Consider the following 15,890-nt stretch of genomic DNA (forward strand, 5'->3'; position numbering starts at 1 on the left):
ATAACTACAGAATGATTTCAGAAGTTAAAAGTTGATAACTATGCATCTTTTTAAATTTCAGGTGACATCATCCCCTGTCTCACTCCAGATTATCACTAGGTTATGCTAAATTGTGAACCACAACGTAATGTCATCCATTTATGGATATTTCCACCTCAGGATTTTTTTAAATGACTTGGTTAACATAAAACTGGAATAAGATTCTTCATTTCCATTTACCACCTACAGCTTTCATTTTACCTACAACAATCAATGTAAATAATTTAAAAACAAATCAACACCCCACAATACCTTTCAGTAGACAACTTATCTTCCCTCTTCTCCCCGCCCTCCATGATCATTATGAGCCCTCAATTTAGAAAAAAGTATTTCTGCTTTGTGACACTTCCATTGCCATTATAACTTCCACATCATGGTATTATAATGTTGAAGCTGGATGTGTTGATTGCAGTGATCTCCATGCCTTGAATAGGAGGAGTAATCAGGCTAGGATACTACATCCGCATGTCCGTTTGTGTAATATGTATTTACAGTGGCTTATGATAACGATGCGTGTGTTACACCATGATTCCAACACAGAATAATATGAGTTTACAGTAGATTTAGTGCATGGCAAAAAAGTTCCAAAAAGCTTCATGAACATTCTAGAGTACATAAGTGAATAAGATATTGAAAATATTTTACAGTGTAGTAATGGAACATGGACATCTGGTGACAAAAACAAACTGGCCATTGCGATATTGTTTAATAAGTCTTTATTGTGTGTGGGGAGGGGGCAAAGTAAGTTTTTCCTGTATTATGACAGTACAAATATTTAGTTATGCACCCCATAAACACTATTAATTGTGAATAAGACCTTGTATAAAATATATAAGAAATGTTAAATGAAAATACATTGAGTTAAGACTTAAGTAATTCAGTGATATTGTAAGCCTCTATCATATTAGCTGGTGGTGATTTTTTTCATGTATATTTTATGTTGCAATTTTAGAAAAATCTGTCTAACATCCTGCAAATACATTATATACTTGTTTTGAAGGCTACAGCTGTTTTGAAGAACCAAGCCAGATAATATTTAAACCACATTTGTAAACAGTGTACTTTATATTGGACTGAGCTACAAAAAAACAGTTTTCACATAAAAATGTTTATATTCTAGGAGTTAAAGCCTTACAAACTACTTTGCTGACATAAAATTTAAAATTTGCATAACAAACATGTACAGGGGAAGCATCTGTGCAGGTCTACAGTCTGATATTGTACTGAAAAGGTCTTATTATTTATAGGACATGTTCAAAAGGGTGTATAATTTATTATACATGGTTAGTCATCCATATATGGTTTTTACATTTTGCCTGTAGGTAGGCTGAGCACCTGGTGATATGACAGTATATTTAAACCATTTCTTACCAAATGTTCATTGGCTCACAGAGATTTTAACATTTGCAGACTATGCGGATCGTCAATGCACAGTCATATGGGTAGCCCAAACCCATAACATAAAAACTTGCATTTCCCCTCCAACCAAGGTAAGACTAAAGATGAAGATGTGGGTAATCTACTTCACATGGGGGAATGAGCAGTGGGTAACAAATGCTAAATGCCAAGCTCTTCCAATAACTGTACAAATTTGCCTTAGAACCTTTTATCTTTTTTTTTCCTCTTAAATCTTCAGTTTTTCCTGAGATTTGGTTATCTTGTTAATCAGCAGTTACATTTCAGCCAGGACACACGTTCTAGGGCAACCAGGTAGTGGAAGCAGCAAAGAATCCTGTGGCACCTTATAGACTATCCAGACTAAAACGGCTACCCCTCTGATACCAGATAGTGGAAGGGGATGGTAATATTTACAGCAAGCTGTTCAGCACACTTATAAAAGTTAATGTGAAAGCAAAGTACCGGTACTGTGTACCAAACCTCAAGGGAGGGAAGGCTAACCAAGGGAAGTACACCGTGTACAAAGGAATATGGTCTAATTAGAACTAGAATTCTCGATACTGTGCTCTAGTGTCTCAATAGCTGAGCTCTCGAGCACAGTGTGAGGATGACTCAGCCCATGCTCAGATCATCTTTAATGCCTGCTATGCTTATTTACGTTAAAGTTCACATGCTATTTTAAGTCTTCAGTGTTTGGAGGTAGAGGGTTACAAGCAAAGCGGGCGGGGGGTGGAGGGAGAGATAGAAGAGGAACCAGGGGAGGGGAGGTTAAAACACACCAAAACACCTGGATCAATCCTTCCTGCTCCCCAGCTGCTCTCTCTGGAATAGCTTGTGCTCCTCTGCCCACTTCACTAAGGGGATTCCTCCACAAGCACCAATTAATAATTCATTCATAGGCTCCAGTCCCTTACCCTGCATTGATTTACTTATGCTGCATTTCCTTTCATTCATAAGCCTTTCCCCGTCCTGATCTCTCGGAGAGCGATTCGCTGCAGCGCTCAGCCTGGGAAGACGCTGCAAACGTGCCTTCGTGCCCAAGGACATGCAACATATGGCTCAGTTCAGTGTGCGAAGCTGACCTAAGCCCGGGGCCTGGGAATCCGCCGCTCCTGCGTCTCAGCATGTCCCTTCGCCACGGATCCGCTCTGTCGTCTTTTCATCCCGTCCTCTTCCCCCTCGCGGCGACTCTGCGGCCGGGATGCTTCGCTGGTTGCGGCGCGAGGGGCTGAGCTCCAGCCATCCTTCTCCTCTGTAGGGCTGGGTGACAGATGCTTGTCCTGCAGCAGTGCACGGTCTGAATTGGTTAGGGCTCCGGGGGGGGGGGTGCACGCTGCCCCCCTCCCGCTCCTGCCAGCCCTGCTGAGCTCCTAGGGCAATGTGCACTGCTCCCTTCAGCTTCCACTCGGGAAGGGCTGAGTCGCACTCTGAGCTCCTCCAGACTTTGCCTGGCACTTGGCCCCTGGTCCCTCTCCTCCGGCGCCTGCTTTGCGCTCTCCGGCTCTCCCACTAAAAAGGCTGCTCCACTGAACCAGTGCATTGGCTGACTTGATCTGGGATGAAGGCTGGAGCTTACCGGCGAGGGAAAGGAGACCTGCAGGCAGCTTTCCATCTGTAAAGTGAGCAGTAATTGCAGGGAGGCAGCCTCCCCGCTTGGAATCAATAGAGGCTGCTTGCTCACTGCTAAGGGCACTTTGGAGCAGCAGCAGGGCACGGAAGTAACTCCAGCACACTGCTGACTGCGGAGTTGTAAAGAACTACATGCAAAGTGGCTGCAGCAGTGCTGGAAAACGCTTCGCTGTTACCAAGGACACAATAGTTTTTTCAAGTCATTAGAGCTTTTTTCTCTGGTCCTCTCCTTCCATTATCCAGAGAGGGCCATTCCTGGGAGAGATGAGATTGGAGCTGTGATTTTTTTTTTTTTCCTCCCCAGCGCTGCTTTGGAGGGGGTTGGGGGCGAGAGGCTTTAAGCAAGCAGCTCTGCTGCTGAGATCAGCTCTGCTCGAATTTCCCCAAGTCGTCTCAGCCTCTGAGAGAAATCATGATTTTAAACCTACTCCGGGCTTTTTGGGGGGTCTTTTTTATTTTCTGGACAGCTTTTAACACAGCCCTAGTGGATGTGGTCGGACCGGAGCAGCAGATCCCCTTGTCGGTGTAAGTGTTTTAATGTTTTCGCTCTCATGCTCCAGGGGTGAAAACTTGGAACCCCGGTGCCCAAGTTTTGTTTTTGTTGTTGTTCGTTGCAGATGTTTGACTGTTCAGAGCATTTTATTCCCTTGCCGGTTCTGTTTGCAGTCCAGTACCAATGATGCTTGGATTTTATTTTAGGAGTGGATGGTAAACTGGTATAGAAACTAAAGTTAAAAGCCTTTCTGTGTTGGAGGTGATGCATTTACTCACTCTACATGCTGATTTCTCAGCTTCCAGTGCTATCCCGCTATTTCATCTTCCTTCTTGCAGCCAGTTAGCATGTTAGAGATTATGCCAAAAAAATCTGTGTCTTTACAAATTAGTTTATCTATTTTTAAGTGCAGTTTAAGCCGCTTGAAATCCAAAGCCTTACCTTGGTGTATGATGTGAACTATATGTATCTTGGGGCTTGCACTTGTGAATAGCTCCTCTGTTCTTTTCATCTGATGTTATTTCCTAACTGTGCTTTTTAAGGCAACATTGCTTAGATTCTTCAGAGTGCAGTTGAGGCTGTAGTTCTGTGTGTGTGTGTGTGTTGCCTACTGTAACATGTGTATTACATTTCTTCCTCTCTTTTCTTCCCCCCTGATCCCCACAGTGTAAAGCTCTGGGCCTCTGCTTTTGGTGGGGAGATCAAATCCATCGCAGCTAAATACTCGGGTTCCCAGCTTCTGCAAAAGGTAAGAATCTCTCCAGTTGTAATAAGCAATGGTTTTAAGCACAGAAAATGGAGGCAGATTTAGTTTTCTAAACCGACGGGAGAGCAGCACATCCTTTGGTCAGAGGGCTTTTTTTGTTCTGCATACAGTTCCTAGGCCCTGCTGTCTCCTTGCAGTGCACTGGCTGGAGTCTTCCAGTTTATCTGGTGATTTCAGTTCCAGACAAAACTATTTACTTGTGAAGTGCACAGTGAAGCCTAGAACATAGCTATTTTGTCTTCTTGTTACTGTGTGATGATGTAGTTGTTTCATCATGGAAACAGCTGCTTCTCTGTGAAAAATGCTAACTTCATTCAGGGAGTAGAATTAGTGCATATTTTATCATTCTTTGCATCCTGTGTTGTAAGCATGCAGTCCGCTGCATTAGGGAAAAAAGACTACCATTGTTTATCATCTCTGCTGTTTTTGCAATCTCATTATTTCCCAATCATCTCTACCCAGTGCTGGGATGTATTACATCATTACAGATAAGAGGAATGAATGTGGTTATCTTCGTGCTCAGCTGCACAGCTGGGTAATAACCTAGTGAAGTAATGCAAAAACTTGAGACATTGGTTTATGTCTACATAATTCTGAAGAGTAATGAGAACACAATTGATTATAAGACTTTATATTAAAAGTTGCACAGTTAAATTAGAATAGATGCATCTTCTGATAAAAGTTCCATATTGAGAACTTGTTTTTATAGTGGTTAATTAATTAAAAATTGAGAGAGAGGTTAGAAGACTTCAGTATTGCCGTTGTGCAGCATTTAATATATGATCCTCTAAGCATGATATTGAAATCCAATAATTTCCAGTATATGAATGCCAATGATTCAGTTTATCAGGAAACTTTTTTTTTTTCCAAACAGGACTTTAGTCCAAAGTAACAAGTTTTGGAGACATGTGACATGTATTTTGAAAGTATTTATATCCTTTGGAAGTTATGCAACAGACAGTATGTCTTACATTGGCAGTTCAAAAAGTTTATGTTAAAAATTTAAAATTGCAGCAATATCTTACTGATTATTGAGGATACACAAGAGTACTTACTGTATAAGGAATTGATGCTTTCAATATTGTGGTTCCCAGTATTGCAAAAATTGAGCTTCATGAACTTAAAAATATATAGCTCTTAAGAACAAAAGTATTTGGCATCTTAGTGCTTGTCAAGGCCATTACATTGTCTGAATGTAGCATTTTTGGATATACAGTTATTTTAATCTAACCTTTTGAGACACTCTCTGCATTCATTGTAGTCCTACTTCATATTTTATACTTACTTTAAACACTTCTTTGTATAGTTTGTGCCATTATGCTTCCTGCATAAACAGTTTTGTAATCAGAAAACACGTTACCGTTTTGAACTGCTGACCAGTATCTAATCAAAACATATATTTTATGCTTTGGAAATTATCTAATATTGTTCAAATATGTTAATTTTTAATTGAGCATTGCCAGATATGTCATTTTAGTCAATATGGTCTTATTTAACTTTGTCCACTACTGTAAACCTTTGCGCGCACACACAACATGATTTTAAAAGTTTGTCTACTGAAGGTAAACTGTCCTATGTTCAAAATTCAGAACAGTTTTGATTCTCAAAGCTGTTAAGACCATAGTCAGTATATATCCTTAATCATTCTTCTCTTCTTCACTTAGATACTGATATGACCACGTCTGTAATAATGTATTTTCCTTTGTTTTTCTCCCCTAAAGTAGTAAGATTTTTTTTCTGTTGGTTGTTATGCTGTAGGTGACTGGAAGTTATCTCAATGCTCATTTTACCTTTGCATCAGAATCCTTTCTAATTCACCAGCAAATCTGTTTCTTTTTGTTTTACAGCTTGACCATTGTGGGTTTATTCCTTGATATTTGTTTTTAATTTCTTGCCTTTTTGCCTTTATTCTGCTATTTCATAATATGATAGATATTTAGGGCTGTATTGCAGACAGTAGGATTTTATTTCCCACCAGCATCTTGATGGCCATAATTGCGTTTTTAATTTTATTTTAAATTCCAGTTGGGACCTGTTCTCTAAAACTTTGCATTTCTCCACATTGATGGTAGTGGATGAGCCTGGATGGTATAATGCTTTTACAAATATTCTTCTGTAAAGTTTTATACTTCAGCTTTCTTAAGTTTATTTGTGCAAATGAACACACATCAAGCTTGAAGATTTAAAAGTATAAATGCAAATAATTTTCAGCGCACGTAAGTCAGTGGTGGAATAAATCACAACATTTGACTAAGTGTTAAATACATCAGCATCCCAAACATGAACATTTTTTCCTGTGTCCAACAATTTAAGGATCCATTTAGAATTTATTCTGACAGAATTGGATTTCTAGAGTTAGTCCATTTTAAAATAATGTTGTGAGTTTACTTTAATTGTTGTTTATCATATTATCTCTGAATGAAACAATACTTTCTGATTAGGAATATAAAATATTAGCAGATGGAGTTATAAAACATTTGTAAAGGCAGTATATGTGATTGGTATAAATTTCTAAGTTGCAAAGTATTCTGAAGTCTTTCTAAATGAAAATTTAATATGAACAGTTATTCAGTTCATTTTGTCTTACTGTGGAATAAGCAAAGTTATTTCACAGGAATACATTTGAAATTGAGAGTATATTTAGACATAGTGCTTCTTGACTATTTTTTATATATTGAGGATCATATGACAACTTGCTAAATTAAATTTTAATATGAAAGTTAAATAGGTTAATCTCTAAGGCCAAACTTCACAAAGATATTACAATTAATAGTAATTATTCTAAAGTATTGTTACTTTAAGCATTACTGTTTTGAATATTTGGTAGCAACTTGCGTTGTTCATCATTCTGAGGCAATCTCTATGTAAATATACATTTGTGCTTACAGCTGTATAACTAAGTTGAAATATCTGTAGACAGAGCATTTCAGCATTCTGTTATATTACTACTTCTGTAGTCTGGCTATATTGTTATGCCCTTATAAAAATATGGGGCATATGATGGTGGTGATGATTTCCTCCAGATTCTTCTCTAGATGATATTCAGACTGTTCATATATGTTTAACTTGCAGAATTCAAGACTAGCTGCTTTTTAAACCAATTAACCTTTTATGAATATAATTGATTTTTATATTGCATTATTTATCTTTAAAGGAAATGAACATATTGGGTACTCAGAACATACAACAGAGAAAACAAAAACATCTAAGCAACAATATTGTTCTAACTTAGAGAGGTTTTACATTTTATCATTTAGTTTTGGTATAATAAAATAAAGTGCCTGCATGCTGCTGTAGAGACACGTATACTCTTCAACTAGTTAGCAGATACTGCTGGTTCCTAGGATTCGGTTCAGATTAATTAACTGTCCTGTGTGATATGTGCTATTGTTTCCCTTATACTTTCAGAAAGCCTTAGCTTCACTTTTCATCGTGACATGCTTTTAAGAGCCATATCTCTATAATATTGTGATTATGGCTAATTAGAACTGCAACAGATATGCTAGCATAGTCTGCTGGAATAGCCAGAATTTTTACATGCAGGATTCAAATCAGGATTTAAATGCAGTGGAGATGCTTATTTAACCTGCTGTAATAAGAATTCTGGAAGAGCTTTGTGTGGAAACTCTGCTGTTCGCATTCTAAAGTTCATAGTAATAAAGGTTTCCAATTTAATACTGTTGCAGCAGAATGGTGGTAATGAAACACAGGTGATGCACCTTCCTTTAATGTTAAAAATAATTGGGGTTTATGCAGTAAAGCTCTTCAAGCTCCTGTAGAGTGGCTGGTTCTTTAGCCTGGTTTACGCTTTCTCAGGTTTCTATTGGGGAGTCATTTTTTCATACACAGCGCACTGACATTCCTTTCTTGAGGCCAGAATTGGCAATATTCCATTTAATCAGTTGATATAGGGGCAATATAAAAACAGCCATTTATTTATCAACACATGCTGTTTAGGTTTCTTGCTAAATGCGAGTTTATCCAAAGCTTTGTTTTTCTTATGGAAGGTCTTAAATTGAACCTTCACTGTTACTTAACTGCCTATTATCTTAAATTCTAACACCGTGTATTGTATGACTATGTCAACTGCTTACTTCTAGTACTTCTGTATAACGGAGCCTCCCAAATGATTGCATTTTCTCAAAGCATTTTTCCAGTCAACGTAACATTCTCATTTTTAAAGTTTTAAAATTGCATTTTATTTTCCTGAATAGATTTGGTGCTGTATCTTCTTAACTTCTTACAACTGTGGAAATATCAGTACAACCTTATTATAACAGGGTGATTTAGATCAATTAGTATTCAGCTGGTGCATCTGACTCATGCAGTACATCTATCTTTAGTTTTAAAACACATAATGGTGGAAAAAATTCACTTTATATTGATTCACAGAAATTTAGTCCAATTATCTTGACATTTATTGCATTTCTTACCCCCCTCATGCGGCCCACCTTTTTAAAATCTTGATTTATTATTATTTTAAATTCGAGGTAATATGAATACTATTGTCTATATTGGGATAAGGGTCAGTAATATTTTGATAGTGCAAATTAAAGCAAAGGCATAAATGATTGTCTTGTTGGACATTAGCTTTAAATGTTATGCCAGTTTTGATTATTAATTTTGATCTTGCAAAGAAGCAATATTGAGTCCTCTTAGTAAGAACTGAATAATATAAAAAATGTTAGGAGTAAATATGCTTGTGATTTAAAAAAAAGGTAAATGTTATTAATCATATAGTACCAACATCACATTAAGTAAATTATAATTATATAGCTTCAAGTTTGTGCTCAGCAAAACATCTGGGTGTCTCATATAACTAAATAAAAATTGTCATTACAAAATGATAGATGCATGCAAGGATATAAAAAACAATTTAATCTTAGATTTTTGGTTGAGTTATTTTAAGAAATTGCTCTTTTTTTTGTTTTTTTTGGTATGCATCACTTGATATTCCATCTCCTTTTAATCTGTGCATTTATTTGAGCCACATACCCCAGAAAGCTACTCTCCACACCAAACTGATTACCAAGCATTTAATGAGCTTGGATATTACACAGAGACATAAAAGTGAATTTCCTTGGAAGGATGCTTTTTGTTTCCCTTTCCTCAAGAAAAAAACGAAACACAGAGATGCTTATGTGGTACCAATATGCAGTCTACTGCACAGAAGAAGCTGTAGCACACCGTAAAATTTTTTGGAAAAGGTCCTTATTTAATATCAGTTATGGATCTAGCTGGAATATATGGATATACTCTCTCAGTTTCCATAGCTCGATGTTTTCTCAGTCAGAGGATTCTCTCTTCCCTTTTGGGGGTGAAAACCTGATTCCATTGAAGTAAATGGCAAAACTATCGTTACCTTCAGCAGAGCCTCAATTACACCCTTAGTGTCTCGCCTCCCTAACCGACAGCACTGGAATGTGAACCATAGTTTAATGATCTACCATATAGTCTATTTTTGCCTGAGTCTCAATAGTGATTTTTAACATCTTTTTTTTTAACTAAAAGAAAATTGTCATTTCAAGCCATACTGCAATTTGCTACTTATTCACATCAGTGCTACCCACATTTGTATAGGTTTTGCAAGCACAGAATGATCCCATTCCTTTTATTATTGAAGGTGAAAGTGTTCTGCTGTTGATATACTGGTGAAAATATGAGATGGTTTCACTAAGTTTATAGTATATGCATTTTACTTTGAATGGTGTCTTTTAATATGGAAATTTTTGAGTGGACAATCCAACTGGAAAACATTAGCTCTTGAAAGGAAATGAATGCTAATTTCCCCACTTAATGCATTTATGGTTGGTTGTTTTCACATCCTGTATTGGAAAATGCTAACATTTCAAGGTTAAAAGAGCCAGTCTCCACGCAAATTACTTTAACAGTGACGACAGGTAGAGCCATGAACAGATGCCACATTGTAATAGTGATTCACTTTTAAGCAACTGCTAATCAATATTCTACACTTGCAAATGTCATTACCATTCTATAGGGTATGACACTTCAGAATAATAAATGGTTAACATATTGTAGAACACAGACATTATGTGCTGATAGGAAGAACTATACTCTAGGTTGCTATAGAAATTCACCAAAAGGCCTGCATAAAATGTTATGATTGCTACTACATGCACTTACAAGGCCCCATCACCACAGTAGCTGTGAGCACTTTACGTAGTTTAGATTTTATATATAATATTTTTACAAAATAGTGGCTATTTTCTGTGACCCACTTTGGCACCTAGCCACCTACTCTGGAAATACCAAGTACAGTGAATTTCAGTCTAAATGCCAAGTCTGTAGTTGGTAGAAAGCCTGAGCAAAAAGATGCATCTTACTTTGTTCTAAGAGCACCGGGGACCCAGATCGATTTTCCAGAAGGAATGGACTTAGACAAGAGCCCCTCTGCAAACAGCCAGCCCCCAGATCTCAGTGACCCATCTTCAGTGCATTGCTTCTAAGTGCAAGTGTCATGACACTGCATGAGGAAAGAGATACTTATTTAGGATAGCCGGGGCCTACATCTAGACGACATAGGATTGTATTGGTAGCAATTAGCATCTCAGATTTGCAGCCAGTTCAGTGAATTGACAGCCAGTGCAGGCTCTGGCTCTATAGAACACAAATGTGGTATGATCTCCTAAATCTATCCTGCATAAGAGGCAGGTAACTGCATGCTGTACTAGGTGGAGCTCCTGCCTGGCTTTCAGTGGTAGCGCCAGAGAGAGCACAGTGTGGGAAGTCTACGCTTGACGTGACCAAAGGAATTGGTAATCATGGCATGGTCCACATCTGAGAGGAAAATTATGTAATCTCTTAGCTGGCCAAAAGGAAACTACTATAAAGTTGTTCATAAGAGATTCCCTCTTCCCCTTTTTTAATCATACTGTTTCTATTTGGGAATGCAGGAGCACAGATGAGCTTACAGTATGGTCACATGACTGAAAATGACTGTGACCCAAGAACCTCTTAATGCCTTCTGGCAAGGGAGTGCAGAGGGGTTACAGGAAGCATCTGAGTCTGGTGTACACATTCTAGTTCACCAAAGAGTGTCATGTGAGGTCTCCCCCGCAGGGCTGGCCCACAACATTTTGGCACCTGAGGTGGGGAGCTCAAATAACGCCCCCATACCCCCTCGCTTGGGCCAAAACTTTGAAAGGTCTCAGTTTTGCCTTCTTCCTGTTCTACTTCTCTCATGGTATTGCTCTTCTACCTACCCCTATAAAGGAGAACTAACACCTTAAAATGCTTTGTACAAAACATTTAAGTAACTTTCAAACACCTGAACAGCAAACGTAACTTTTCTTGTCTGCATAGTAAACACTGGCGTTTTTATCTGTTTGAATAATCAAAGTGGTGCTTTCCGTGCCTTCTTGGTTGCAAAGATTTGAACTGCTTCCTGAAGGTCTACAGTCTGGGCCAGCTCATGCTTTATTGAGATGGTTGCAAGGCTGACCAGCCTCTCCTCTGTCATTGTGGAGCGTAGATGTGTTTTTATTAGCTTCAGCTTGGAGAAGCTGCCTTCTCCATTGGCAACTGTTGCAGGAAGTGTTAGAAATATGCACAGAGCAACAAAAGCATTTGGAAAGAGGGTGGTCATCTTATTTGTGCACATATATTCCAGAACAGCCTTTGGCGTTGATCCTGCTGAAATGCATCTTGAAAGGGCTTTCAGTTCATCGCCTAAATCACTCGGATCAATATCGTGCATGTCCTCATGTGTCAACACTGTGTAGTGCCCTGCATTGCTGGTGTAGGTCTTCTTCGGGTATAGTGAGGAGTTTTGGAATATCATACAACATCCCAAATATATTGCTGTGTTCCTTGAGCTGCATGAAAAGTTCTTCAACTGACTGTGTTTCACAATCTATTACCTGGTTAAAGAATTCAACTTTGAATTGTTGTTTGGGGTCTCTTATGGGATTATCCTGTGCCTCCTGATCAAAATGTCGTCTTTGGTGACTCTTTTGTATTCTTGAAGGGTGGGAAAATAGCTTCAGTGTGAAGTTCCTCTGACAACTTCTGTACACTCTTCAGAACGTCTTGAAATCCCTCATCTGACCAGTAAGACTGTAGGTATGACTTTGTTTTTCCAGTTGTTCCATTGCTCCAGATATATCAAGGTCAGCACCTTGGAGTCACTTGCTTACAACATTTATTTCAAACAGTATGTCATGCCACAACACTAGGCCATACAGAAATTTGAAGTTATGTATGTTTCTGGTGATTCCATTCCCCTCTGCCATTATTCTCCCACAAACAGTTCCTGTCATAGCATTATCCTCCATAATGGCAACTATGGTATTATCTATCTTCCCAATTTGGTGTTTGAAAGGCTTTATCGCCTCCACTCGACTTTCCCATCGTGGCACTCAGTGGTTTCAGTGGCAGACAGGGTGTTCCCAGATGTTGCTTCAAAATTTGCCATCGATGAGTTGATGCAGAGAAAAATACACAGGCCATGGCTACATTGGCACTTTACAGCGCTGCAACTTTCGCACTCAGGGGTGTGAAAAAACACCCCCCTGAGCGCTGCAAGATACAGCGCTGTAAAGCCTCAGTGTAATCAGTGCTGCAACGCTGGGAGCGCGGCTCCCAGTGCTGCAAGCTACACCCGTAAGGGATGTGGTTTACGTGCAGCACTGGGAGAGCTCTCTCCCAGCGCTGCCGCTCCGACTACACTCACACTTCGCTTTGAAATTTCAAGTGTAGCCATACCCGTAGCCTCACTAGAAGCTGATGCTGCATCACTGACCACCAAGCTCAATGAATGAGAACTGCATGGGACAAAAAAAGCTTGAGGGTTTAACTCCTAGATCCGTGTCTGCACTCCTCTGTTCTTTCCTCTCATGTTGGCACCATTATCGTAGCCCTGACCTCTCATGTCAGCTTTTGTAATTCCCGTATCTTCCAGCTTTTTAAGAAGCACATTTGTCATACCAGCTTCTGTAGTATCATCAATGTCAGTAAATTCTAGAAAATGCTCTCTGACAGTCACCATTGCGGGGACGTTTTCACTAGGTTCTGTTGTTGTTACAAAACACACCATTAAAGTCATTTGTTCCATATGGCTGATGTCAGGTGTGCAGTCCAGAATAACAGAGTAATATCTCGCTGACTTCAGATCTGCCACAATCTTCTGTTTGACTTTTGCCAGTAACTGTATGATCTCATTTTGAATTTTTTCCAAGGTAGTGGTGTGTGTACATTTCTTGGGTGGTGACTCTTCTTAGATGCTCCTGGAGTACAGCATCAAACTCAGCCATCAGCTCCACAATTTGAAGGACGTTTCCATTGTTTGGCATATACAGCTGATCTGAAGTGCCATGCAGTGCTAGGTTTCGGTAACAAGCATTCTCACAATGGCAATGAGCCTTTTCAGAACATTTTGTCAGTAAAGAGACTCTGATGCAATCTTCTCTTGATGTTGATCATCGCTGATGGCCTTTAACCTTAGTCTCATCTCAAGCTCTTTACACTTATAGAATGCTCTCTGGTGATTTGCTGCCTTCTCATGGCATGCCAGATTTCTAGCCAGATTTTTCCAGTCCTTTGTTCCCGTAGAACCCAATGTGGCTGGAATGTTAGACTGGAAGAGTTTGCAACAGAAAACAGTAGGCAGCATTCTGGGTTTTTGGGTACATGAGCCATGGCCCCTCCACTTTGTCACCATTGGGGATTTCATGCCAGTAATGTCTTGGATAGAAACTTATATTTTCATTGTCTTTGGGGAACATGAAGTTTTTTCACTTGCTGTGGCCCATGCAGTACAAGAAAGTCCCTTAGGCTACTGCTCAAGTGGTTCCACAGTCTTGGATCATTTAGACTTAAGGAGCTAAACTTGGCATCAGCTATTTCTTGTGCCTCCACCACACTCTTCTCTGATCTACACTTCTTCAGGTATGTGCATGGTTACATCCATTTGAGATGGAGATATGGATGCTGCATTAGCTTCCAGGTTACCTGCACTCTGACTAACTGGAAGACAGGCATCTCTTCACCACTCACATCCTCACTGGGGCCGGAAGGCTCACCGTGAACATTTGTGTCTGTCTCTCAGGAGAGCGCCTTCCTGCTTAGATAGAAAAGCTTCCTTTGCTTGCTTTCTTTTTCTGACTGTTGCCCCAGAGGGGGGTTTTCTTCTTTCACTCATGACTGGTGTTCTGTGCCAGCTATAGTGGCTCTCAACACTCAATTGAAGGGGACAAATAAGCAGGCTGGTAGCAGGGCCTGAGTGAGGGAAAATATCAGCGTCTTAAGGGCCTAACTGGCTCCTACTACTTCAGTTGACTACCTGTTCTCCTCAAGTGGGTTCAGGGAAGCAGCAGGAAACAGGAAGCTCCCTGAGAAGCTGATGTTAATCAGTTCAGGCTCCTGGGGGTGATAGAGACATACATAAGAGGCTCCTCCTCTCTCTCCCTGCAGCTCCTGCTGCTTTCTGTTATTCCCTCTCACCTTTTCTCCTGCCTGCCTGTTATGTCTCTTGTGCCCTCCTTCCTCCAGCAGAGCACTCCACCATCTCTGTGCATCTAGAGCAGGGAGAATATATATGCACCAACAGTAGACACAGTCCCTTCACACAGTCTGGCACCTGAGGCAGATGCCTCAGTTCGCCTCCTGGTAAGGCCAGTCCTGCCCCCTTGCCCCCTCTGCCCAAGCCAGTTTTACAGTGGCCATCAGCGTCACCGTGAAATGCATGTACAGATCTTGTGTAAGGAGTTGTGTATGTACACTGAAAAGGTTTTTAAAATCTGTCTGGGGGTGTTGGTCATCAGCAAAGATGAAAAACTGGTTTTCTGTCAGACAACGGGTCTTTATCCATCTATCTGTTTATATGTAAATTGAGTATTGTCTAGTTCACAGTGGGACTCCTGTCATCAGTCTGAATTGAAATGCAACTGAAGGATTGTAAACATTTCAGGAAGAAGCTAATAGGAAGAGAACAGCAGCTGGGGGAGAGAAACTTATCTTGAGGTGGGCTTCAGAGGGTTTACTTTACTATATTTTGGGGGCAGAGAAGATACCTGAGCATCCCTGACCTAGGAAGTAAATGGACAGTGGATTTCACAAAAGTGGGATCTCAACCTGGCTTGAAAATGCTGGAAGAAAGAAGTGTTTTTAGACAGGAATTTTACCTCTTAGTGAAGCTGCTTATCTAGCCAACATGTTATGATTTTTTTTATATGTACCCATTTGTTTCCAATATTTTTACTCACTATCACTTGATAGTAAACTTAGTCTTGTTTTCACCATAAATATATCTAAGAGTTGTGCTGGTAGCAAAGTGATGGTCCTGAGTTGAATCTTACAAGTTGGTGCATACTGTTCCTTTGGAAACAGCAGGCATGGTAATTCTGTGAGCATTCAGTGAGTGTAAGGGGCTGGACAGTGCAAGGAATGCTCTGAGTATTCAAGGGTTAGTGTATGCCTATTGTATTCTCTGTACAGGTAACAAGGCCTACAATGGCCTGGAAGGTAGTGCTTGTGCTGCCAGAGGCTTGTGGCTTCAAGGAGCTGATCCACAGCTGGCACAGACAAGACTGTTGTATGCTAAGGGCA

The 15,890-nt window shown here is 39.8% G+C and overlaps 1 protein-coding gene across 7 annotated transcripts in view; it reads left to right on the plus strand.

Annotated features, from left to right (window-relative positions):
* Window positions 1–15,890, plus strand: part of CACNA2D3 (calcium voltage-gated channel auxiliary subunit alpha2delta 3) — an 828,400-nt gene that overhangs the window by 128,337 nt on the left and 684,173 nt on the right. For 6 of the 7 annotated variants that reach the window (XR_004001243.1, XM_030569373.1, XM_030569376.1 and 3 more), the window contains exons 1-2: window positions 836–3,591; window positions 4,226–4,307. Coding sequence is in view for 6 of the 7 variants with exons in the window: in XM_030569373.1 (XP_030425233.1) it covers window positions 3,479–3,591; window positions 4,226–4,307 (195 nt within the window). In the remaining variant the exon portion in view is untranslated. Of the gene's footprint in view, window positions 1–835; window positions 3,592–4,225; window positions 4,308–15,890 lie in introns of those variants that run through there. The other variant, XM_030569375.1, reaches the window with a different exon arrangement.

The sequence above is a fragment of the Gopherus evgoodei genome, chromosome 7 (assembly GCF_007399415.2).
Source record: "Gopherus evgoodei ecotype Sinaloan lineage chromosome 7, rGopEvg1_v1.p, whole genome shotgun sequence".
NCBI classification, from domain to species: Eukaryota; Metazoa; Chordata; order Testudines; family Testudinidae; genus Gopherus; species Gopherus evgoodei.